We start from the raw sequence: 24404 nt of genomic DNA on the forward strand, positions 1-24404 counted from the left end.
ATGTGTATACTGTGCCTATATTCATCATGGGGTTTAAAGAATGCAGATTTGAAAGAAAGCTATTTGTGCTGGCAGATTCTGGTTAATTGGCAGTTGTGAGTTGGAGTGCAGGGGTGAGAGCACCAGCAGTGTGAAGTAGCCTCTAGGAAAGTCTTTTCTGTGCATCAGGAGCCCAGATTCCAGATGATGTTATCTATCAGAGGATTGTTGACTGGCTGGCCTGACTTATTTCTTGTGTCTTTTTCAGGGAAGCAGCTCTTCAAGTTAGTATGAACGACGGTCTGAGCTTCATCTCCAGCTCTGTCATCATCTCCAGCACACACTGTGTAAGTTCTCATTCATGTGCTTAACTAAGATGGTGCATTCAGTAAGATGGTGATACTTAGCAGATGTGTTTGTTACACTGGTATTAGGGCTTGTGAGTTTAGGACTTGTTTGTGCGAAGGACTTGTTTCTCTCTTTTAAAAGTGAGCATGTGTGTGGTAGTTCAGTGTTTTCTGTATCGTGTGTACCATAATGTGGCAAAGCTGTCACGTCTTCAGTAAAAACCTCAGCCTCTGTATCCGCTGTAGGATGCACAGACCAGAACATGACTAGCATGGGTCTGGAGGTATCTATGCCTGCTTTTCTATTGCGCGGTGAATGAGAAGCATGTCTTCTGGCTTTTTTAGACAGTCTATTTCCTCTGTTTCCTTCACAATAATGGTGCTGCCAATGGTGAAAGTCACACAGCAGTTGTGATTGCACCCTTTGTCTGGAAACCAGTATGGTTTCTAAAAAAAAAAATAAAAAATGCTGAAGTATCTGGCTTAAACTGAGGTCATGTCCCTTGGTGCCAGTAGTGAATCACTGCATTCTTTGTTCTCTGGTGATACGAGGTGAAGGACAATGAAACCACTTACAGTTCATGGTATTGCTGAAGATGCTGCTTCTGCTATGTTGTGGCTGTTGGGAATAGATGATTTAAATGGCTTGCACTAAGGGAAGTGGTGGAGGATTTTATTTTGAGCTCAGAACAACCCTTCATACTTCAGTGTATTCAGCTTTATTTGTCTGCAGGAAGACCTGTCTCCCGTACAGACAATTGCTGAGTCTCTGCTTTACTTCTCCCATGTACTGACTTAAACTGTATGGGCACATATTTTTTAGGAAACCTGGGTAATCTTGCAGAAGACCCAAAAGTCTGTCTATGGTCAATTTCTTTATTCCCTATCCAGTAAAGGCGTATCATGTTTCCATAGAGGGTAAGACGAAGCTATATAACAGCCAATCACCAGCAGTCTTCTGTGGTCCACAAAAGCTGATGCACAACATGAGGGAAAAAATCTTTTGTGTCACTTGATCTTGATAATTGTTCAAGAATGACAAGATTGTAAGGAGAGACAGCTTACAGAGCTCACATGAGGACTTATACTCTAAAACATGGAAAAACATCTTTATGCCTTAAAAGACGGGTATTTATCTTGTTAGACTTTAATTTTTTTAATTCAACTTCTCTTTGCTCACTGGTGAAGAGGTATTTGTGCTCTATATTGGTAAATTACAGGAATACTTCCCTGTGTTTTGTTCATGAGGCAAGACCAGGGAAGATATTCTTTCATGATACTCTTTCTTCTGGGGATTGAATTATTTCCAGGTTACAGGAGATGGAAAACTGGTTCTTTTTCTATTGTTTTAATGGCTGTAACATTTTTTTTTCAGAAATGCCTACAGTTCACAGCAGTGCTTGCTACTCTTTGATGCATCCAGACTAGGAAATAGGCTTTTCAATAGCAGCTGGAATTCAAATACAGTTCGTACATTCAAACCTAGAAGCAGCGACATTCAGCGGCTGCTTCGAAAACTATATCACAGGCTTCACTAGTTCAGGAAGTTGCTTCAGGGTTAACAGGCATTTTGTCTTTCTAGCAGTGTTATTTATTTATTTATTAAGTTCTTTTAAAGATAGAATTGTTTACTGAGACTACAGTCCCCTCTTCAATTAAGGTTACAAGAGCACAAATCCAAAATACTCACCCATATACTAAATGTGCAGCAAACGACTTGTTCAGTCGACTTTGGACCTACAAAGTTAGGTCTGTTGTTTGAAGATCTGCAGCCAAAGCTGGACAGTCAGAAAGCTGTAGAGTCAAGTGACGGTAGCAAGCAGGGAAGAAAGCAATCAAGCTCCCTTCCCTGTCTGCAAACTAGCAGTAGTTTGGCTTTTGTTTGCATACTACATTTCAGAAACACTCAGGTTTGTAAAGAGCGTAAAGTATAAAAAGTGACCTTTCCAAAATGCTTCTTACATGGCAGTTAGCCGTGGTTTAACATGGCACTCCACGCTCCCATTGATGCCTGGTCTTTGAACCCCAGCCTTATTGCTCTGCAGGAATTTACTGGGAGAAGATACAAGGCAAGGGTAAGCTTTAACAGTTCTTTTATTTTCTTCCGTAGTTTGACAACAAAACCTTTCTATGCAACATTTAAATAATTTGGAAAATTTTAAGACAGCATATCCAATTTTCCCTATAAACAATACCTGTCCTTTTCTATGAACTACCCATTTCAAGGACTATCTGGAGGTCATCCAGGGAAGCAGAAAAATCCATAACACACACTTTTTTTATTTTTATAAATGCTCATCCTTCTCCATCTAATTTGGACTAAAGAGATGCTGGGGTCTGTATTTTGTGGAAGTGACCCTTGTTAAATTTCAAGCCGTGAGAGCATTGTAAGGCTGTCTCTGGTGAGCAGGTAACCAGGCTTACCTGCCCATGAGTTACAGGGACAGGTCAGCAGTCTCTGATGGGAGTCTTTTGCCTATGACATCATTCTGTAAGCATTAAGTAACCTTATGCTTTGCAGCAACAGCATTTAAGCAGTAAGAGAGTCTAGTCCACCATACCATGTGATTAACTATTTCCGATACTTCATTCTTAATGCTATGACCTAGCTCAAATTAATGAAATGAGCAACTACTTTTGATTAAGAGTGTAGCTGAAACAGACAGTTATATTCCCAGTGAAAAAAGACAGAAAATGAACTCCCAAGTCACAAATAGATATCTGAAGATCAGGAGAGAGAGAACGTAGATGTCTATCCATCTAATAAGCATTTTTTATCACACTAGCTAGCAATAATTTTAGCATAAGATTTCATGCTAAGAAAGTTGGGCAAGTTTCTCACAGGTTAAATAGCAAAGTGATTTTATGCTAGCATAGGTCCTGATCTTTATCTAATATCTAAAGCCTCCTAGGAACAAGACAGCTAAATAAATATCAGTTTTACTGAGCTGTGAATACTCTAGAAGAAAGAAAACATTTTTCATCTTAGGCAAATAGGTCACTTCTTGGCAAGAAAAAATAGATCAAGGCTTTTGCCTTTTCCAGAAGCATATATGGCTTCAGTGCTGTAGTTCAGCAAGCCCTAACTCTCCTGTGACTGCCAGAGGCAGGGAGGGAAGAGAGCTTAGTACTCCTGTGTTCACGTTGTGTTTTCTAACACCAAGTGCCAGCTGTTGAAAATGGGATATTGGGATTTTTTGCCTTGCTCAGTGCAGTCTTTTTTTGTGAGGTTGCCAGGTAAAAAACGCTTTTTCCAGGTTTTGTTGCCTTCATATACAAATACTGAATGTGTGGCAAAAAAAAATGTTCCTGTGCACTCGTCCCTCTTAAGAAATGTCACAGTTTTGTGTCTCTGAATGCAATAACGCACATCCCTCTCTAGTATAAATGGAAACCCTCTGGGAACAGACAGAGCTTTTGCTTAAGCCCATATTGCCAAACTGAAGTCATTATTTGCGTTTTTTCCACTTGAGGTGTAAAATCTGCTACAGCATTTCAACGTGGAGAAAATGAGAGCAGGTTTGGAATGAAGGCATACGTAATGACTGATTTCATCTCCTTCCCGGTCTGTTGAGAGAGAATTAAATACCTCTCACTTTCCAGCATTAAGTGACACTACCTGTCAAATCTGTCAACACCAAATTAGACCTCACTGGTGAATGCTGTTGGTTGTTTTTTGTTTGTTTTTTTTTTTGTTTGTTTTTTCTTTTTATAAATGAGACACACATACAGCTGAAGCAGCTTCACAGCTTCTACCTGTTCTTTCAAATGGGGACATATAAATGAGCAGATGGAATCCATTTGTCTGGAATGAATGCGCTTTGAGTTACTTCTTTTTCCTAGCTTTCTGATTCCTGAAATATGGTGAGCTTCAAGGCTTGCAGTCAAATAAATAAATAAATAAATAAATAAAAGGGATGAAATAAATTAAACTGCATGGGCTCTGTTGAAGCCTGCCTTTTGCTCAATTGCTTGTGCTTTCCAATATCAGAGTACAGGCATGATGGCATATGCTTTTATACCCCATTTCCATGGGTCTCAATAAAATTGCTTATTTTGGTTCCCAAAATAAAATTGCAAGAAGTGCTTAAATTCTGTTTTTAAAGTGAGTATCCAGGCTGTCATGGTTCTTCACTGCAATTCTTTCCTCTGATGAAAGGTAGTTGATTTTTCATTTAATAAAAGAAAACAGAAGGCATTTGTAAAGATGCTTTTGCTGTAGAGGATCTTCCAGCATTTCCATTTTAAAGTACATTTTGTGAAGACTTACAGTCACTTAAATGTGATTTTTGTTGGATCATGTAGAGCAAAGTCATCATTTAAAAATAAGAATCAAAATTCTTCCAAATTGGCCCAGTTACTTTTAAGCCCAAGGTATGAAACAGTCCATAAGAGGTCTTTGGGGACTTTATTTTGTTCTTCTTCCTCGGGATCTTCAAGATGAGTTTTCAGAGGCAAGGGAGTTGATTCATATATGTGAGGCCCTTTAAAATCCCTTGTGGTGAGTATCATTCTGGAATTGGCCAAGGCACAAAGACCCATTAGCCAACAAACGAAACTACAAATACAAGGTCTTTGTGATAAGTAATTTTATATAGAATTTCATAGCTTTCCTTTTTGAATCAGCACAAGGAACACATATCCCTGAAGAGAACAGTGGCTTTCAGGATGCTAAGCACTTGTGAACAGCACTTCACAGTGCTGGGAGAAAATTGTTTTGATCATATTGCTTCTACTGAGAGCTGGATGCTCCCAAGCTGAGCTGTGAACCCAAGTACGCACACCTGAGTTGAGAGCTGATAAGGCTGACATTATTGGGCTCTCGTAGCAGTAAGGAAGGCTTGGTTGCAATATGTTAGTCCAGCCTTTTCCAGGGTTCAGGCCTTCTGAGACTCTTTGCAATAGGAAAATAAATAAATGAATAAAAACAAAAAGGTAAAAAACAGGTTAGCCAAGGAGAATTGCTCTGCTTTGCTGAGTACAAGTCTTCCTTCCACCCTCCCATTAGTTTCTCAGGAATAATGCTTTTGTTTTGGTTTGTTATTATTTTGGCTTTTCTGCTGTTTGTCTCTAAAGTCTTTAATGGGAAACCTGTCTGGACCATGCCGGATGTACCCAAGACAATGGTATCAGAGCATATTTCTGTCTGTCAGGGTTGGAAAATAAAAGCATGCTGGAGAGAGGCAAAGGGTATTGCACCTACTGCTTTGAGAGCATAAAGCAAGCCGCCCCCAGTTAGTCATGTATCCACAGGGGAGTAGGACTGGAGCATACACTCTCTCAGATCCCCAAATGGTGATGTGCAAAAAGAAGCACGTACTCCAGGGGGATGAAAATGGGAGGGCCATGACCTGCTCACATTCAATGGATGCCTACAGCAGCCTTGGAGAACCAGGCAGTAGGGTGTCAGTATGTCACTAAAAAGGTCTGTGGAAAAAAAAAAAAAAAAAGGATTTTTGATTGTTGGAGGAATGCAGTGATTTCTGTTCATCTGTCAAAAAAATTAAAAAAAAAAAAAAAAGAAAAAAAATGGGCCAGACACAGGAGCTGTTGTGGTTAGGCAAAGCATTTGTTTTGTTAAATTACAGAACACAGATGAAACCCTCTACCAGAATAATGCTACCTGTAATGAATGAAGCCTGTTTGTGTCCTCTCTGTGGATGGCCAATACTATTTTTTATTCAAAGATTTTGCTAACTGAACACCCCAGACCAAGGATTACTGGCTGGCTTTTGGTAAAGCTGCTAAGAGTGGAAGGTTGGGTTTATTTCAAAAGCAAGAGGGTAACACTGTGTAAATCAGGGGTTGCAGACAGAAGTTTAATCCTGCCCTCCACTAACTTTTGTATTACCCAGTTAAACTAAGACAGGGCTGTCCTTGAGCATAATTTAGGGTAGTATTTGGCCTGGGCTGTGAGACCACTAGCAACTACCCCACCAGAACAAGGGAACGACTGGAATGAGAGTGTTCTTAAGGTTGGAGACAATGTGCTGTTTATATGCTTAGCTGGGGGATAAGATGCCAGCATCTCAAGTATGACAAAGCTCAGCTGGCTGGAAGTATTTGATGAATTTGTCTCTTTGCTTGCTTGGTTTTTCAATATCTGCACCTCTTAAAAAGCTGCAGGTTTTTTTTTTTTTTTCCCACATGAAAGCTCCCTGTGCGGGAAGCCCCCCCCTCCCATATGATGAGCAAAGAGTCTGTGTTATTACTGCATTACCTCAGCAGAAGAGCAGAAGAGAGCAAAATTGTGGAGGGACATCCAGGTGACCTCTGCTGCTGGCAGAAGGGGCTAAATTGCAGCCTTAAAGGCTGAAGCCTGCAAAGGCCAGATGCATGGAGGGGCAGGGCCTTGCTTCTGAAGAAATGTCCTTAAGTCTCCAACATCATGCTGGCCCAGGGAGAAGCTGGGCTTGTCACCCTCTATGCTTTTGGACAAGGTCATCTCTTCTGCGTATAATCCAGTGAGAATTAAAAAGCCTACCTCTCTCCAGCCCATGGAACCAGTCATTGCTTGAAGATCTCGAGAGGAGACTGCCCCTGAAATAATTTTTAAGAGGCTTGTGGATGTATCCCGGGCATCCATTTTGCAGCTGGATCTTCCAGTTCTGAGTTTCCAGGAGCTGCTTTGATTACAAATAATGTTTAGATATCAAAATTCACCACTGTCTGACTTCATCATTTGACTCAATGTGAACAGAGACATCAGCCTCCTCTCCAGTCCCACCTTCTGCTAATACTCTTTTTTATTGGCCTTAGTACTGCAGTCACACTTATGGATCTGGCTTGCTCCATGTGCCGTGTAACCACAGAAGGCAAAAAGAGATCCTGCCCTGCCAGTTGCTTATACCTCCTTGCAGCAAGACTATATTTACTTGAAATGCTGCAATGCTTTTGCTACCAGCCAAATGCTCTCAGCCTTGCAGTACCTTGGAAAGACTTGGATATCCCAGGGTGGGCCGGTCTGTCTGATGTGCAGGTGCATGAGGTGCCTTTGGTCACTGCTGCTGAGGTCTCTATGCAGTGCGCTATCATGGGCCAAAAGTATCTGGTGGCTAAATAAAGCTCTCAATGACAGGGCTTCAGAAACAATTGGGCATGCTTAGATACGACTTTACAGTGCATAAATGCTGTATTTTCATAGACCGTGAAAGACTGAATTCTTGTTCTGTTTCCTCACACTTTCCTTTAAATATTAGATTTTTTTTTTAACATGACACGTGACTTTAGTGGTGTGAACACAGCACGCATTGCTTTCATTTGCACCTCTGAATGCCTGGAGAGTATACGCTGCAGTGGTTTTCCCACTGCTTGGAAGAGAATCAGCAGGTGATTGCTGGTGGAGTTGGGAAACCTTGAGAAGTGATTTACTCCTGTTCCCATGTCAGGAGTTTTCTGAAGAACTGAAAGAAGGAGAAAGTACTAAATACTGTTTTATGAATGTGTATACATGCAGATGTACACAGGGCGGGTTGCACACCAAGCATTGTCAGGAAAGGGAACGTACAATAGAGGAAATAATTTATGAAGCAGCATTTACAGGCAGGAAGTCAGTCCTACTCTGCTGACTGAAGGGCTGCTGCCAAGTTTTTCAGTGCAGAAAGAGAGCATTTCGGAGAGAAGCCAGGATGGGAATTAAAATAAGTCTTTATTCATTTTCTAAAAGGCTCCCAGAAGAGCAAAAACCACTAATGACCTCTTGCGCTAGCAACTCTCGGACTCAAAACTGGAAATGGGATGAAAGCTGCAGGGCTGCAGTGACCAAGTAAAACAGGTCTTCCTGGGCAGCTCTGGTGCCTCAATTGGAAGAGCAGTCCCCTGTAACATCTGGTGAGAAACATGTGGTGCTCCTCTGCAAGAAGGAGAGACAATGAAGATACCCACACATGAGGTGGGAGAACAATTCTGTGGCAGGATGTGAGTCTAGTGATGACTGAAAGTTGTTTTTATTTGCTATGTGTATACAGTCCATTATTAATGTCTTCCCGTGTCACACCCAATTTCTTCAGGAGGAGAGCTGGGGGAATTGCGATTGTAAAGAGGAGAGCCTTTCAGCTGAAGAAGGATGTGTTGGGTCAGGGCAGTTCAGGGGAGAGGATGCTTTTTTGTGCGGTCTATGCAATACCTAAACTGGCCTTGGTCTAGGACGCCAGGGTCCTATCAAGTGCTAATAGGTAACAACTCTGCCTTACTGGAGATGCTGGCGCTGCAAAATCACTCCTGGATGGGGAGATCTCAAGTTGGTCAAGCACGTTGCCAGGCAGTTAGTAACCTGGAAGCCGATTTGGTGTCTGGAAGCTGGGCCAAGCTAGCCCTGGTCTGTGGAAAAGTGGATTCTTGAAGCTGTACCCATGGAAGTGAATGGATGTGGGGGCTTGTTGCACCTGACAGCATTCTGGGGCAAAGCACAGTCAGATCAGAGAACTGGCAATCTTATGATGGAGCAGTTCTCAGTAGCAACCATGAATAAATGGCTTGGGATGCTCAGTGAGGGAATACGCCTACCCTTCTGTAAAGAAAGTCTCTCTGGTCCTGTGTTTCCAGTTGCAAGGATGTAGGAGACATTGAAGTCAGCTGGAAAAGAGATTTGGGCCTTTTAACTTCAACAGATTTTGCTTTTAACCAAAGGAGGCTTTTTACATCTAGATATCTATATACTCTATACTCTATACTCTCCCTCTTCCCCCCCCCCCCCCCCCCTTTTTTTTCTCCTGTGGCTGTTTGAAAGACTGAAGGAATTTGTACTTCTAGTTGAACAATACTGTATGGATTTGGTCTTTAAATATAGAGAAAGAAAATCAAGAAAGCACTTACTGAAGGCTTAGAAAAATCTGATGACTCCCTTCAGTGAAGTTTTGTTTTTTTTTTTTAATTTTAATTCAGAAGCAATGTGATGCAGTACTAAATCAGGGTTTTTTCAATCGTGACTTTGTTCTGGGATGCACAATTAAGGTTCTGCTAGTTATCAGTGTTCCTGAGTCTGCATGCAATTAAAGTGCATTTACTGTTGTATCAATAGAGGATTTATGAAACTGCAGGGTAAATTTAATGAGCACTTTCCTAGGCCCTTGACCTGTATGTATATTATTAGATGAGGTGTTGTTCTGTGGAAATTCCAGTGCACAGGATTTCAGGTTTGTTTCTCAAATAAATCTCTCTTAATTGCTTTATGCTGCAGATATAATAGGCAGTGAACGGTTTTGCTAATACAGGTCACCCTGAGAGTTTAATCCGCAGAAATTATTTCACTCTAATATCGCTACTTGGGCTGTTTTGTAACACCCTGAGGTGTGGTAGGCATTTTGCAAATAGCATGTTCCTATGGTTTTGAAAATAGTTTGATGTTTTTTAAGAAATTCCCAAGAGTCCAGTACATTGGGGATGGGGGAAAAATGACAGAATTGTTTGAAAAGTTTCAATTTGGGAACATTAAAATAATTTATGGATATGCAGACCATTCTCCTGTGACAGTGCTGAAATGAACTAGAAAATCCATGCTATAATCTGTGTGCATGTACACCTCTGGTATTGAAATACTATTTAACAGCATGTAAGTTGAAACAGAACACTTTGAATCAGTGCATTCCAAACAAGTATTTTATTTTATTGAAATACTTCTCTGCTGAAAATGTGATTCCAATTTAAACCAAGTTTCAGAAGGAAACTTGTCCCATAGACATCTTGTTGTGTGGATCCAGCTGGCATTTTCTTACCTTTGTCCAACTCATGGCAGGCTGCCTGTGACAGCCAGTGAGGAACATCTCTTCAGCTTGGGGGGATACATGAGAGTGTTAGCTCAAGTAAGATGCTCCTTAGAGTTTCTTTTTTTTTTTTTTTTTTAATGAGCTGCTTAAATGCTACAAATCTCAGACATGCTCAGAGACAAGGCTGTGATGCACAGAGCTGTAGCGTGCTGTTTTCCTTCCTTTTATGCCTTGCAAAGAAGTAAACCTAAATCAAGCCATAAATGGTTGTTGTTATGAAAAAGTTTAATTCCACAGAATTTTGCCTATTATATCAGTTGCTATTCACCTCCTGAAATGGATTTAGCATCCTTTTGTTAAGGACTGCCTTCAGGCACACATGGAAACCAAAATAACTGCTTAGGGTTCATCTCAAAGACTTTGTTTTTTAGATACAACTGTCAGGGGACAAGAGATGGCTGTTTCACAGTAGGAGCTCCTCAGTCAAAAAAGGAACATCTACAACCAAGCATGCGCTATCAGGGGGAGCACTCAAGCCCCTGGCATTGTTTCAGCGCAGAACCTCAGATGCTCCAACCACTGCCTGTGGCTGTAGGTGTGATTACTGAGGTGCTCATCTGCAATTAGTGCTGAAGGTTCACAGGTCAGAGGCTCAGCATCCTTCAGTCTCTGCTGCTTCCTGCTGCAAGGCTGTTAAAAGCATGACCCCTGAGGTTTGATAAGCAGCAGGTGATGGCATGACTAGTGCAGAACTGAGCAGTTCTGCAGTGACATGAAATCTTACCACTATTTTCAGCCTTTGTTTCAGAATAGGTGCCTTGACAGTGAAATCCAGGGGTCAGAGGCTTTATTTCAGAAACAGTAACAGAATTTGGAACATTTTACTAAATGAAATGGGATGTCCCAGTGAGCTAGTCGATAAAAGAGGGTGAAAGTCTTTGAACCTCAACACCTCTGAGCAGGGAAGTGCCTGTCATCTAAAGGATTTTGAATTGAAGAGGGAAAGGTCTTCAATTCAAATCTGTCTACAGTGTTTTGTCATGTTGTGTTTTTTCATAAGCTGTCCCACCAGACCTTCTTGTATTTAATGCAGGCTCCCAGATTTAATGCCTTACATTGCAGGACTGGACACACATGAATTCTACCCTTAATTCTGCCCTATCTGCCTTCAGAAGTCTTGATAATGCTTCTATTTAGCTGGTAACTTGTGATTGTTTCTTCTGAAGGAAAAGTTCAGCATGTTTTCATAAGCATAAACACTGCAATCAGGGATTAGAGAATTGTTTTCGCTGACCAAAGATCTTTGCAAAGCAGAGGGAGTAATAATTGCTTCTCCTTCCCACCATGTGTTTGCTCTGTTTGGAGTGTGAACTGTTCAGGACAAGGGTTGTCTTTTGCTCTGGGTTTGTACAGCATGTGGTAAAGTGAGGCTTCGCTGGTGTTTATACTGTGCTGTAAATCAAATAATCTAGGATGCTGGAAAAATCTTTGGTAAATGTGCTCTCATCTTTCAGGTGTGAAAGGAAAGGATGAAAACAGATCATTGCCAGAGGACTTCTTGTTTCACAGCACAGTACACTTGGAAAAAAATGAGCTGAAAACACTTATACTGGGTGACCTAGAACAGGTGTTTCTTGCTCTAGTCCCTTTCTGAGCTTGGCTTTCACTCAAACAACTTCACGTAGACATCAAAGAGGCTAGCATTACAGAATAGTGCATTGAGTAAGTTTTCATTTCCTTTTACAAAGTAGACCAGATTTTTATACTAAAAACAAAACAAAATAAAAAAGCTCCTATATATGTGTTAAAATAAATGATAGACATCAGTTTCCATTGCAGTGGTGGGAGAGTTCCCAAGAGTGTCTGGAAGAAATGGAGAATATTTCCTTCACAATAAAAGCTGCCTGAGTCTCTCTAGTGTGAAAAGGCAGAGTCATCCTTTGTCTTTTCCTCCTCTATTGAATAAAGGATTTTAAACCTGTTTCTCCTTTCTCTCTGGGGAGAAAAATCTCAGATTTTGGATGCTCATTCAAAACTATAAACAAGATTTTGTTCTTTTCCTGCTAACAGCTCTGAGTGCTTTCAGCATGTTACTGCTCTTCCCATTGAGAAAATGTAAAAAGATCGTACTTTCTAATGTACAGGACACTGAGCTGGGATACAGGAGACGTGCACATCTTCCCTGTCTCTGGAATGACAGCAGCCATGTTGCTTTGCTTTGTAAAGAACCTAATGTTTAGCAGCAATAAGTGTCATTTGAGTTATTATGTGAGTCACTCTGAAGGGAAGCTTGGCTATGTGGCTGTCTGATGGTGTGCCACTGTGCCCAGGTAGCAGAGCAGATGTTCCTGCACTCCTACACAGAAGCAGTAATGTCGTCAGCTTTCCAGCCTGCCTGGGAGGTGACATTACCAGGTTGTGTGGCGGCCTTAGGTCCTCTGCTGCAGTTAATGGTTGGGAAGGCTCTGACATGGTCTGCTGCACCGTATGGGACCGACAGACTTGCTGTAGTCCTGGGAGCAGCTAGCAGACTAGGGAGCATCAACTCTGTTTGCTGGAGTAGTGAGTACAGAGCCAGAATGAACAGGCTTCCTACTTTCCAGTGAAGTCGGTAGGACTAAATAATTTTACTGAACCCAGCCTTGAAGGCCTACTGAATCCAAGAACTTGTTGCAGTTATTTAGCAGAAGTCCATTCCACTTAGACACACCATGAAGTCAGCACATTTAAACACGTGCTTAAATCCATTTACTGCTGTGGTAACAAACTTGCATGCTAATCACCTCCCTCTCAGAATAAATCAATGGTGTGTTAATTTGTCAGCCATAGTACATGAGCACATTTAGTAGATGTACCTAGTACTTCATTCATTGCTCCTGAATGTCAGTATTTAAAGCTTTCAAGGGTCCATGCTCTTTGGTGTTGTTAATCCAGGTTACCTTTCTGAAATATCTATCATATAATGCAAATGCCGGTGCAGTAAAGTGAGAAACTAAGAAATAAAATCTTAAACAAAAATAATTAAGATTTTAACATACACACACACACACAAAAAAAAATAAAAAAAAAATCTCTGGTGCATAGTAGTGCTTTTTTTTTATTTTTTATTTTTTGAAAAGCCAATGAACTGATTTATGTCAGTTTCCATTAGAAGCACCATGAATGTCTAAGATGGAAGAAAGGCTTAGAATCACAGATTTTATCTTAGCTTTGCTTCTCTGCATGACTGCATTCCTGCTTCCTGCAGCAAAATTTTAGGAACTTGGTCTTAGGCAGCAGTCTCTGTAGGCAACAGCAAGAGATGTGTCCTCTGAAGATGAGTCATTTCCTCTGTGGCGTGAGCAACCCTGGAGTGGTCATCCCTGTTTGCTGAGTCTTAAAGGAGTGTGCATGCACCTAGTTTATACTGATCTCTTTCTCATAGATAGGATCTTCCCAGGAATTGCTTCTGTGTTCTAGGAGTGTCTTGCTTTGGAGGACAGCACACATCTGAATGTTTGTGGCTAGACTTAATGAAATAGCCTATGCCATTTATTGGATCAGACTTTGCCAGCCCTCTCCTCTTCCCAATGGGAGTACCTACAGTCCGAGACATGGGCCAGGTTTCTCTCTCATAACAAAAGATTTCCCCCATTCTCACATCCTACCACATTTCAACAATAACTTCTGAGTGAAAGAATATATATATATATATATGTGCATGCGCACATCCATGAATGAGAAAATGCCTCTAATGTCTCTTGTTTCCGATTTCTTGATATCTTTATATTTTACAGTATCATCCAGAGATTGTTTTCCATTGTTCTTCAACTGCCAGCAATACTTGCAGTATTTTCTTGGCCTTGTTGGACTCTTTGGCAGGGTAAAGGAGGCTTCAAGGCACAGCTGCCTTGCTTTCTCAACCAGTTTATTTGTTTCAAAGTCTACATGGCAGAGTTTTCACATGTGAAACGTGTAGCGCATCAAAATGTCATTTAAAGAGGCTGCTCTTTTTCTTGTATACTGTTTCTTGATACAATAGCAAGGCACTTCAGAATAATGGCTCCAAGTATTATCTTAGTCTTCAACAGCTGTCGAGAAGCACGTTGCTAATGTTTTACATTTACCTTACATTTGGCAGAAGCTGTAACAGGTACCTTAGCTGTATGGCTTTTCTCAGTTTTTTGGGTGTAATGGAATTTTAGGCTATTGATCCCACAGTAGGCACAAGCACCAGTTTTATCTCAGTGTGAGTAGTCAAGGTAAATCTCAGTGGAAAAGTAGTACTAATTTCAGATAACTCTGTATGTTTAGGGGCTAGCCACACTTCATCTCTGTAGATATTTCACAGGAACTTCTCTAATTTAGTGTTAAAATTCTCCTTTGTCTTTAAAATGAAAGTTGTTTCCTTGACCTGAATTCACAACCTTTACTTGATAAGTGTGTCAAACACAACTCATTGAATTATTCCATAGTTCACTGTTTCCAAGAACATTTGTATTGTTCTTCTGAATTTTCATTAAAAAAATAATAATGGAATGAAAACAGACATTTCAAAAGTCTTCACCAGCCCTTTTTAACAACCAGTTTTAAGACAGAGAGAACAGCTTAAAAATGTCAATGGAACTTTTGCAGACTGTTCTAGCAGGCACACTTTCCTTCTTGTTTATTATTCGGCTTGGATAAATGGCACATTCCATCTAAGCAAAGTTCTAGCTGTATGAAACTGTAGATACTACATAGAATGATAGCTAAATTATAGCAGAAACTGACAACATAAAAATAAAACAAAAACAGAGTTCAGGTCACTTTGATGCTTTTAGTGAGCTTTATTATGTATATATGTGTTGTCCTAGTCTGACTTGCTGGGGTTTCCTCAAAGTTCACAGCAGTGACAGTGCAGTTAGAGCAAAAGAAGATAGGATTTGTAGCTCGTGATTCAGGTTCTCAGTTAGTTGCTTTAGTAGCTGCGGCTGACCCCAGAAAATCAATTCATATCTGTCTGGAATATTTTGATCTTTGTTCAAAAACAAGAAAAGTAATTAAAACCAACCCCATTTTTTGGAGGGAGGGTCTGTTTTTGATATTGGAAAATGGCTCATTCCTGCAGACTTGCCAGGCAATACTGGCGTTAGTGAGAGGCATTACCTGAGTGAGAAATGTAAGATTTGGCAAATCGAACCCTTCCAAGTTCTCTGGACAGTTTCACTGCTGAGAGACACAGAATACCAGCTGGCCACATCAGCTGCCTTGCAGAGATCCAGATGTAATGTAAATGGTTCTTTGCAGAATGTCTCAAAAAAAAAAAAAAAAGGAAGAAAAAATTAAAAACAAATTCTGTTAAAAGCCAGTTAAAAGGCTACCTTCACTTGCCTTGCAGTTTTGCAAATTCCTTTTAGAGTATTTAAAATGACAAAATTTGTGTCAATATAGGGGCACAGGGGGCAGGCAACAATTAGACATCAAAAGCCTTCCTTCTTTCCTGTATGATTTCATGGCAACAGAGAGTCAAGATCACATTTTTTAAAGTGCTTAGTATCAGCAGGTTCCACTTCGCAGATGATGGATGTTGCTTTATGCTGTCTGTCTAAAGGAACAACACCAAGTATACAGCTCTGTTTTCTCAAATGAGCTTTTATTTTGTATCAGGGTCCAGTTTCCATTTTCAGAGATGCCTTGGGTGAATTCTTCTCTTGTGTGGACTACATCTTTTTTATTTCCAAGTGTCAAAGATCAGGTTGTGTTGATCCAAATTCTCCAGAAATTTCTTCTGCACCAGAAGAAGGTTTGGAAAATGCTCTTACCCTTGATTGTTTTTCCATTATTCTTACCAGTTTGGTATGATAGGAGATCATCTGGCCATTGAATTACAGTGACTTAAGCAGGCACCCAATTTTCCTATCCTACAGGTCAGTCTGCTCTTGAATGTGTACTCAGTACGGCTTGGTGATCTTGACATTTGGGTGGAGTTTTTTTAATGTCTGGCTCTTACATCAAGAACATCTCAAACAGGATTAAGTCAGGACTGCCTGTTTGCTTATCTCAGAATAGGATGATATCGGGGAGATGTGGTAAAGGGAAGCTGGCATGCCTCAGAAAACCAAGAACATCTGTTTTGGGTTAAATCTAAGCAACAGGAAATAATGAACTTTTGGTTTTGATTGCTTTATTGTGGTGGCTTGTGCAGCATTTTGGATTGTTAATTGATATCAGAGAATTGTAAATGCCTTTTTTAAATGGGGGAAGTATCCCTTAGAATAGAAAGGATCTTCCAGAGGTAATGGTTTCTGTTGTGGAAAAACCCTGAATATTGTGACAGTGTACATGTCCAAATCTGCTCCAAATCGGAACACCACTGCTGACCATCCACCAGCCAGATGTAGCCCCATTCACTACAGCCCTTTGGGTTCTGCTCTTCACTACCCAGTGTAGTATGGACCTGTTCAGCTCACACTTGGACAATTTCTCCAGAAGGATGCCATGAGGAATGGTACTGAAGGCCTTACTAAAATCCAGAAAGATACATCCAGCACCTTCCTGTCATCCACCAAGCAGGTGACCTTACCATAGGAGGAGATCAATTACTAAGGCAGGACTTTCCCTTGGGGAACCAATGTTGACTGTGTCTGATAACAGCTTTGTTCTTTAACTGCCTTTCAATATCCCCAGGAAAATCTTCTCCATAGCTTTTCCTGGGAGTGAGGTTAGACTAACAGGTCTGTAGTTCCCTGGGTCTTCTCTCATGCTCTTTTTGTAGGTGGGTATAACGTTGGCCAGCTTCCAGTCAGCAGGGACCTCCCCAGACTCCCACGACCTTCAGTAAATTGCTGAGAGAGGTCCAGCTATAACGTCTGCTGGCTCCTTCAGCACTCTGGGGTGAATCCCATCAGACGACCTGAACTTATGAATGTTCAGCTGATACAGCTGGTTCCTTACAAGTTTAGTGGCTACAGATGGAAAGTCACTGCTCCCCGAGTCATGATCTTCCAACTCAGAGGACTGGGCAGCCCAAGCTCTGTCATTAATATTAAAAACTGAGGCAAAAAACACCTCTGCCTGTTCCTCGTCCTTACTTGTTAGGTGACCATCTTCATTATCAGTCCAATGTTTTCCTTTGACCTCCTCTTGCTGTTGACATACTTAAAAAAGCCTTTTTTGTTGTCTGACACCACACTGGCCAATGTCAACTCAAGTTGAGCTTTGTTTCTGTTTGTTTTCTCACTACAAATGTGAACTGCAGCTTTCCAAATGGTTTTCTATTTAGAGTAAATTTGAATTCTGACATTACTTTCAAGTTTGTGCAAGAAGGGAAAATAGTCACAAAGAAAAGAGAAAGCTTGAAATTGCAAGAAAACTTTGTGTTGTGAGCTCCGATGCTTTAAATTTTTTTTTTCATTTTCACAATGCTCTGAGGTATATGGAGACAGATTTTGATCTAAAGTGAATTAAGTTTTTTACATAATTGTGACGTTGGCACCAAGGCACAAGCTACAACTCCAGAAAGTGAACTAGATGTCTCTTCCCCAATAAGTGAGGGTGGGGAAGGTGCTACATTTAGATGTATGAGGAAGGAAAACTGTGTCTGTTTTTTTTCTGAAAAATGAACAAATTATGGCAATGGCCCTTGGGACGTGTACATGCCTGCAACAGGATGCATAGGCCAGGTACTGCGGAGAGAGAAGTTTTGTGCTAGTGGTGCTCACACATTCTCTAATTCTCTTCCAGTCAGATGGGACCATCCTGGCTATTGCTTTGTTGATCCTCTTCCTCCTGCTGGCGCTGGTTCTCCTCTGGTGGTTCTGGCCTCTTTGCTGCACAGTGGTAAGTCCTCTTCACCCTGCTCTGCCTTCAGCATTGCTGATAGCACCATACTCACTACAAGAAGGACATCGAGGCCCTGGAGCATGTCCAGAGAAGGGCTACGAAGCTATTGAAGGGCCTGGAACACAAGTCCTGTGAGGAACATCTGAGGGAACTAGGGGTGTTTAGTCTGGGGAAGAGGAGGCTCAGGGCAGACCTTATTGCTCTCTGCAACTATCTGAAAGGAAGGTGTGGGGAGCTGGGGGTCAGCCTCTTCTCGCAGATAACTAACAATAGGACAAGGGGGAATGGCCTCAAGTTGTACCAGGAGAGGTTTAGTTCGGAAATGAAGAGACATTTCTTCTCAGAGAGAGCAGTCAGGCACTGGAATGTGTTGCCCAGGGGGGTGGTGGAGTCACTGTCCCTGGGGGTGTTCAAGGAAAGGTCGGACTTGCTGCTCCTGGAATCATTAAGGTTAGAAAAGACCTTCAGGGTAATCTGGTCCAACCATCACCCTACTACTAATGTCACTCACTAAACCATATCCCTAAGCACCAGGTCCAACCTTTCCTTGAATACCCCCAGGGATGGTGATGCCACCACTTCCCTGGGCAACCCGTTCCAATGCCTCAGGGACATGGTTTAGTGCATGACTTTGGTGATAAGGGGATGGTTGGACCAGATGATCATGCAGGTCTTTTCCAACCTTAATGATTCTATGTCATTTTTTTTGTATGAATAGCTGCAAGAGAGCTATGTCTAGGATGGGGAAGCCAGTTTGCTGACAGTCTACAATGAGTCCTAGACTCTGGAGGTGGAAGAGCCTTTCCTCTCCTTGTGATCTCTGCCACACTTTATCAAGTGTTTCTGTTGCTGTTACTTTCATGCAGTGTTTTCCCTCGTTTGTCTTTAGTTTTGCTTAAAGTAAACTGCAGGGCAGAAATCGTGGGCAAGAGGAGAAAACAGAAGAGAAGGAAGAGGTCGAGGGAAGCAAGGGGAAATCAGAGACTTGAGATAACCTTTTTTCTCACACATGATCCTGCTGCTTGACTGCAAGGACCTGTCATACCTCCATACATCTCTGTTGGTCATGCCTTTGGGCTGCCTTTTCCAATGTAGATCAAGGCAAAGAATGACTATTGTGGGACATATAATCCAGCGAATCTCTGTGCTTGCTTTGGGTCTTGTTTATGAAGCAAATATAGAACAAGAATTAGGGATGTACAAATGTCAGCAGAATTGGAGACTGGTTTTGGTGTCAGGTTGCATATAATGTTTCAGATGCGTCTTTTAAAACTATCCAGACTGGCTCAAGTTTCTGGATCACTACCATTATTCCTGATTTTGAATCATTTATCCAGTTTTGTAAATTTACACCATGTTATACTGAATCCACAATCTGGTGTTGTGAACTGTGGAGCAACAGACGCTGCAGGGTCTCTTCACATTTGAGGAGGAATCTTTGTGTGAGATACATTTCTCTGTCCAGAACAAGGATGAAAATCTTGTAGGAAAAATCTTAGTCTTTTTCTCTTTCTGGATAGATGAGCAAGGGGTAAATGCTTCTTTTCACAGTAGTTAGCACCTCTGTCCTGATTTGCAAACCAGAAGAGAAAAAAAAAACATTTATTTAAACTTTTCAGAACACTAAAATATCAGTTCTAAAAATGGACAAAGGATTAGCAGTGTGGTAGGTTGCTGAGAGTTATTTGTCTAAACTAGATGGCTTGTTCCCAGAGAAGTCAGGACAACTTCTTCATTGGCACATCTGTGTGGAAGTCAATGGAGATGCACCCTGTGCAGATATTTGCACTGGGATTTGGTGGAGAAGTAAGGTGATAGAGATGAGAGGCTGTAAGTGATGCTACCATTTAAAGGTTCTTTCACAGAAGAGCAATGAAGCTGATTGGAAGAAGGCATGAGTAAAAGCAGAGTGGTGTGGAGTAGAGGGAGTACAGAACTAAGGGTAGTAGAGAGGGTAGTTCAGGACTGCTATAAGGGAACAATATGAAGATAACAGTCATTTAACAGTGTTGCTTTAAGTGTAAGAAATACAGTCCAGATAGGGAAGGCAAGTGCAACAGAGGTGAGGGAGTCTCTTATTCACATGAAACTTCATAAGCTTTTCCAGATATTTTCCAGATTTAAATTCTGTACTTAAAAAAGTTGTTGTAGATAAAAGTGTTTCCTCACCCTTTTTCCTCCTTTACCTCCCACATTCCCTCTTAGCAAGGTCTCCAAGTGGGGACTGTCTCAGTGATATTTTCCAAATGTAAGTCAAACACATCCCTTTGCTTGCTGGAAACAGTTCAATTCAAGAGCCTGTAAGTGATCTTTTCGTCTCTCCAGGATGGCAATCCAGTATGCTTGGCAGTAGACCAGCAGCTAAGATACCTCACTGTGAATTGCTTACCCATAGAATCTGTAAAATTAAAGACAAATCCACAGAGGATTGCCCAGCCTACTTGGTTTAGGGTGGGGAGAAAGAGAGCAGAGCAACACTGCTTATTTACTAGTTTGGTAATGGCACATCAAGGAATGCAGCATTGTCAGAAGCACGGAGTGAATTAAGGCCAGAAGAACTGCTTGCACAACAGACAAGAGAGGCAGGCAAGCAATACCCTCTAATAATCAAACCACAGACCCAGAGACACTGCTGTGGATTCAAGCCCAGGGACGTCTCAAAGATAATTGGGGGGGGGGGGGGAAGGGGGAGGGGACAAAAGACAAAAACCTTTTTCCTTAAAAAGAATAAATTTGAGTGACAAGCACATTTCTAAACCTTGAAATTCCTCTTGGCATGCTTTTTAATTAAATAGGAATCATTATTGTCCAGCAGTTCTTCAGGAAAATCACCACGCCAGCTTCATCCCTGGAGTAAATGCACTGAAATCAACATACTTACTCTGGAGATTTATCTGGAACCCAGTATATCCTTGGCATGCACCCATAAAGAAATGCTGTTTCCAAATGTATCCAAGTTTATTGGTCTCAGAAGTATTCTGGGATGAAGTCTGGAATTTACCACTCAGTTTACAGTATATGCAATTGTTGCTTAGTGGATCAGAACAATAATTAGACCTTTGCTGTGCCTGATACCCAGCATAGGCAAAATTTCTCTTGACATCCATGGAGAGATGTGAAAGCATGAAGGCCAGGTGCTAACCTTTGAAGAGGTTTCAAGGAAATTTATTCAACTACAGGAAACAAAGAAAGATATTCTTCTAAGCTTACATTTCCAGCACTGTACACAGCAGAAGATGGCAAATGCAAAGATATTGATGGCACTTTTCCTGAGAAGAGTGCATCTGCAAAACAGCAGATGCCAGATTCTGGTCTTGTTGATGTTTTGGGGCATTTGATTTTCAGTAGCTGTTGTTTTCCCATTCCTCCCTTTTTTTTAACACTCTGGAGAATTCAGAGTGCTCAGAGCAGAAATGTATGTGCAATAGGCTACTTCGGTGCCCATGGGTGAAATTCAGTTCCAGACAGGAGACCGACACAAGGCTTAGTTTTAATATAGATGTAAACCAAATAGCTATTAACATTTGTAAGACAAATAGATAGCAAGCCTCCAAAATAGTCTTAAGGAGGCTTTTGCAGCCACATTATTAGATCAGTTTGGAAATTGAATTGGTTAAATGTTTTGGATGTGTAGTGAAGACATAATTAATACAATATTTGGAAGGCCTGTCCATGCTGGGACAGCTTCCCTCTGCCAATATGCAGCACCATGCAGCTCAGGCACCTCCCATGGATGCTGGAATCAGCAGGATAGGTGAGTGGTATTGGCTGTGCTTTGCACCTGAGCAGGATCTGCAGGACAAATGACTCCCTAGCACAGCTGAATTGGGGCTGCAGTCAGCCTGCCCTAAGCCTGGGGCAGTCCAGGGAACTAAACACAGAGGATAGGAGTGGAAATATCTCCCTGGTGCAGCTGAGGCTCTGATTCAAAGCATTTCCCCACATGCTCGTACATCACATCTCCTTACAGTTTTATGAGGTAAACATGAGCCTTTGTCTCCCTTATGCATCCTTACAGTGTGGCCTCGGGGGAAACATGAGAAGCTGATCTGTAGCAACAGCCCACTCAGAATATATCCACCATCTTACTCATTTTTGTACTGCAGCTTCTCTAAATGTAGGGGTGTGGCTGGCATATAAACGAGGTGTTGGTATTTAAGCATCTAACGCCAGCCTTAGCTTTAAAGCTGCTTTCTGGAAGGAAGCATGGAAGAACTCAGCAATTTGTTTGGCTCTCAGTCTGTAGTGCAGCTGACCAAAAGTTTTGGAAACAGAAATCTGGATGGAGAAAATACAGAAAATATATATTAAAAACACATGAAAATTATGGCTAAACTGGAGGAAGGGGAGGGCGGGGGAATGTATAGATGCTACAGTAACCCTGGAGAGTCATAAAATTCCATGGTGAACACTGGCTTGATGGAGGTTGTAAGGGTCCATGTATTCTGATTCCCACACGCTCCCATGTGCGTACGAAGCACTGTTTTTCTGTAGTTAAGATGATTTTGGGAGAAGGGAATGCAGGATCATGAGTTGAAACATTAGTGAGACAAACCAAGAGAGAGAGAAAGACACAAATATGGAGGGAAGAATTGCTTGTAGACCCCACAGTCCCTGCCTTCAGTTCAGACCTGAGCTATTGAGTCAAGCACTCAAGCCAAGCACTTGCCTAGCATAACATGGTAGAGTTTCACCAGAATTATTGGAGCTTAACCTGGTGTGCAGCATCCAAGCTCTGAGTCCATGCTTGTTGCCAAAAATGAGTGTCTTCATTTATGGCACGGTCAATATAAAACAATTGGTGGTAGCACTGTTACCGTAGCAGAAATAACAGAATCTGACTTCGCAGTTGCTGTGCACAAAAGCACAGCAGGAGGATAAAGACGCTGTTCTCAATAAATGTCCAGAGACCCACAAAAGTTCACTGCCCACTCGGCTTCCTGTCAGTCAGATCAGGATGGGTTAGACATGGATATAATGCTCTGTAACTAGCTGTCTTTAAACATGCTAGCATGTATCCTGAAAATAGCATAGCAGGGTAATTTTGCCTGGGCTAATACCATCAGCTCCACAGCTGGGTCAGGCAACTCATGTAGAGGGGGCCAACAGAACAGTATGTTTGCCAGGCACTGAATTAGGCTCCTTTGTTGTGCTGCTATGATGTGTCATTACCAAAGATGTTAAAGCCAAATTCTCTGAAGTGTCCATCAATTCTGGGGTGTCCAAACTGAAAGATCTTCCAGGAGTTGACTTTTTGGAAATTTTTAAGCATTGCCTTCTGAAAGCTATTTGCCTTTAGATGATATGCATAGACTTCAGATTCCCAAACCATTTCCTCGCTAATGTATTTCTTTAAGGCCAGAACCGAAAGCCAATTATATTAATCTTGACTGGCTTCAGCACCTTTTATTCCAGACCACAACAGATACTCAACGTAAAGGATACACTGTTGTTCTTTGCCCCAGTCCTGAATAGAAAGCAACTAACACAGTAAAAACTTGTTTCTTCCTTTGTTTTTTCCCTGGACTCCTTGCACTTCTTCCAAAGAAAATTGGCTAAACCCAGCTAAGGAAAAAATAGGTCTTTAGGACCACATCCTACTCAACCAGAAAATTCCCTAGCAATCAATGAGTGAGAACAAGGGCTTCTGAATATAGCTGAAAGTAGCTATGATGTTTTTCTTTTCTTTATTTCAGAAAATGAAATTTATTTAGCTAGTCTTCCAAAGAAAGTGGGTCAGACACTTGGAGCAAAACCTACTGATTCTGGCCTTGTTTTTCTGTGCAAGTGAAGTGGCCTAGGAAAAGGAATGATCTTTGCAGATGCTACATTTTCTCATGCATTCCCTGGGGAATTGCATGTCAACCCCATTCAGCTGCAAACTGTATCAGAGTTATTTAAATAAAGGTTGTGTTGGTTTTTTTTCCCCTCCATGATGTCATGTCTCCCATAAGTGCATGGATGATTTTGACATGTGCTAATATCTGTTTTGAATGTAGCTTGTGCATGTCACTTGAAGTCTTAGGTGTGAAACAGTCTTGTCTCTCCTAATTTTAATGAGGTAAAATTGAGATTAATGGATCTTCTTCCAGGCTGATGAGAGAGTAACTTAAAAGTATGTTAGCTTTCCAACTGGACTTCATCTACCCAATGGAAGAAGAATGTATTGTATTGCAGATGAAGAAATACAGACAGGCTTCCTGCTTGTATTAGAAATCTTGAACTGTAGACAACATCTCCAAGGATGGTTACTTAGAACACATGGCAGATATGAAACAAATGAAAAGGAAATGTTTCTTTATCCAATTTATAACTAAGCTGTGAAACTGTCATAGGACCTAGAGGAGTTCAAAACTATACGTATGTGGGGAAAAAAAAAAAAAAAAAAAAAAAGGATGGGTCAGATAGGTCATAGTTAATGCTATTTAAAACAAAACAAAACAAAACAAAGCAACCCCCCCACCGCTTTTTATTATAGCTAAAATGCGTATTCCAAGAAGAACGAATACCTATTTTCAAGAAGAATGAATGCAAATAAGAACAAAATCTGCTCAGTTAACTGCATTCTCCC

General features: G+C 41.2%; 1 protein-coding gene across 1 annotated transcript in view; it reads left to right on the top strand.

The window, feature by feature from the left end:
- The window catches only part of ANTXR1 (ANTXR cell adhesion molecule 1), a 117480-nt gene that overhangs the window by 47419 nt on the left and 45657 nt on the right, over positions 1-24404 (top strand). The window contains exons 12-13 of the mRNA XM_080568166.1: positions 248-326; positions 17735-17830. Coding sequence (XP_080424292.1) covers positions 248-326; positions 17735-17830 — 175 coding nt within the window. The remainder of the gene's footprint in view (positions 1-247; positions 327-17734; positions 17831-24404) is intronic.

The sequence above is a fragment of the Anser brachyrhynchus genome, assembly GCF_964034855.1.
Source record: "Anser brachyrhynchus genome assembly, chromosome: 26".
Lineage (NCBI taxonomy): Eukaryota > Metazoa > Chordata > Aves > Anseriformes > Anatidae > Anser > Anser brachyrhynchus.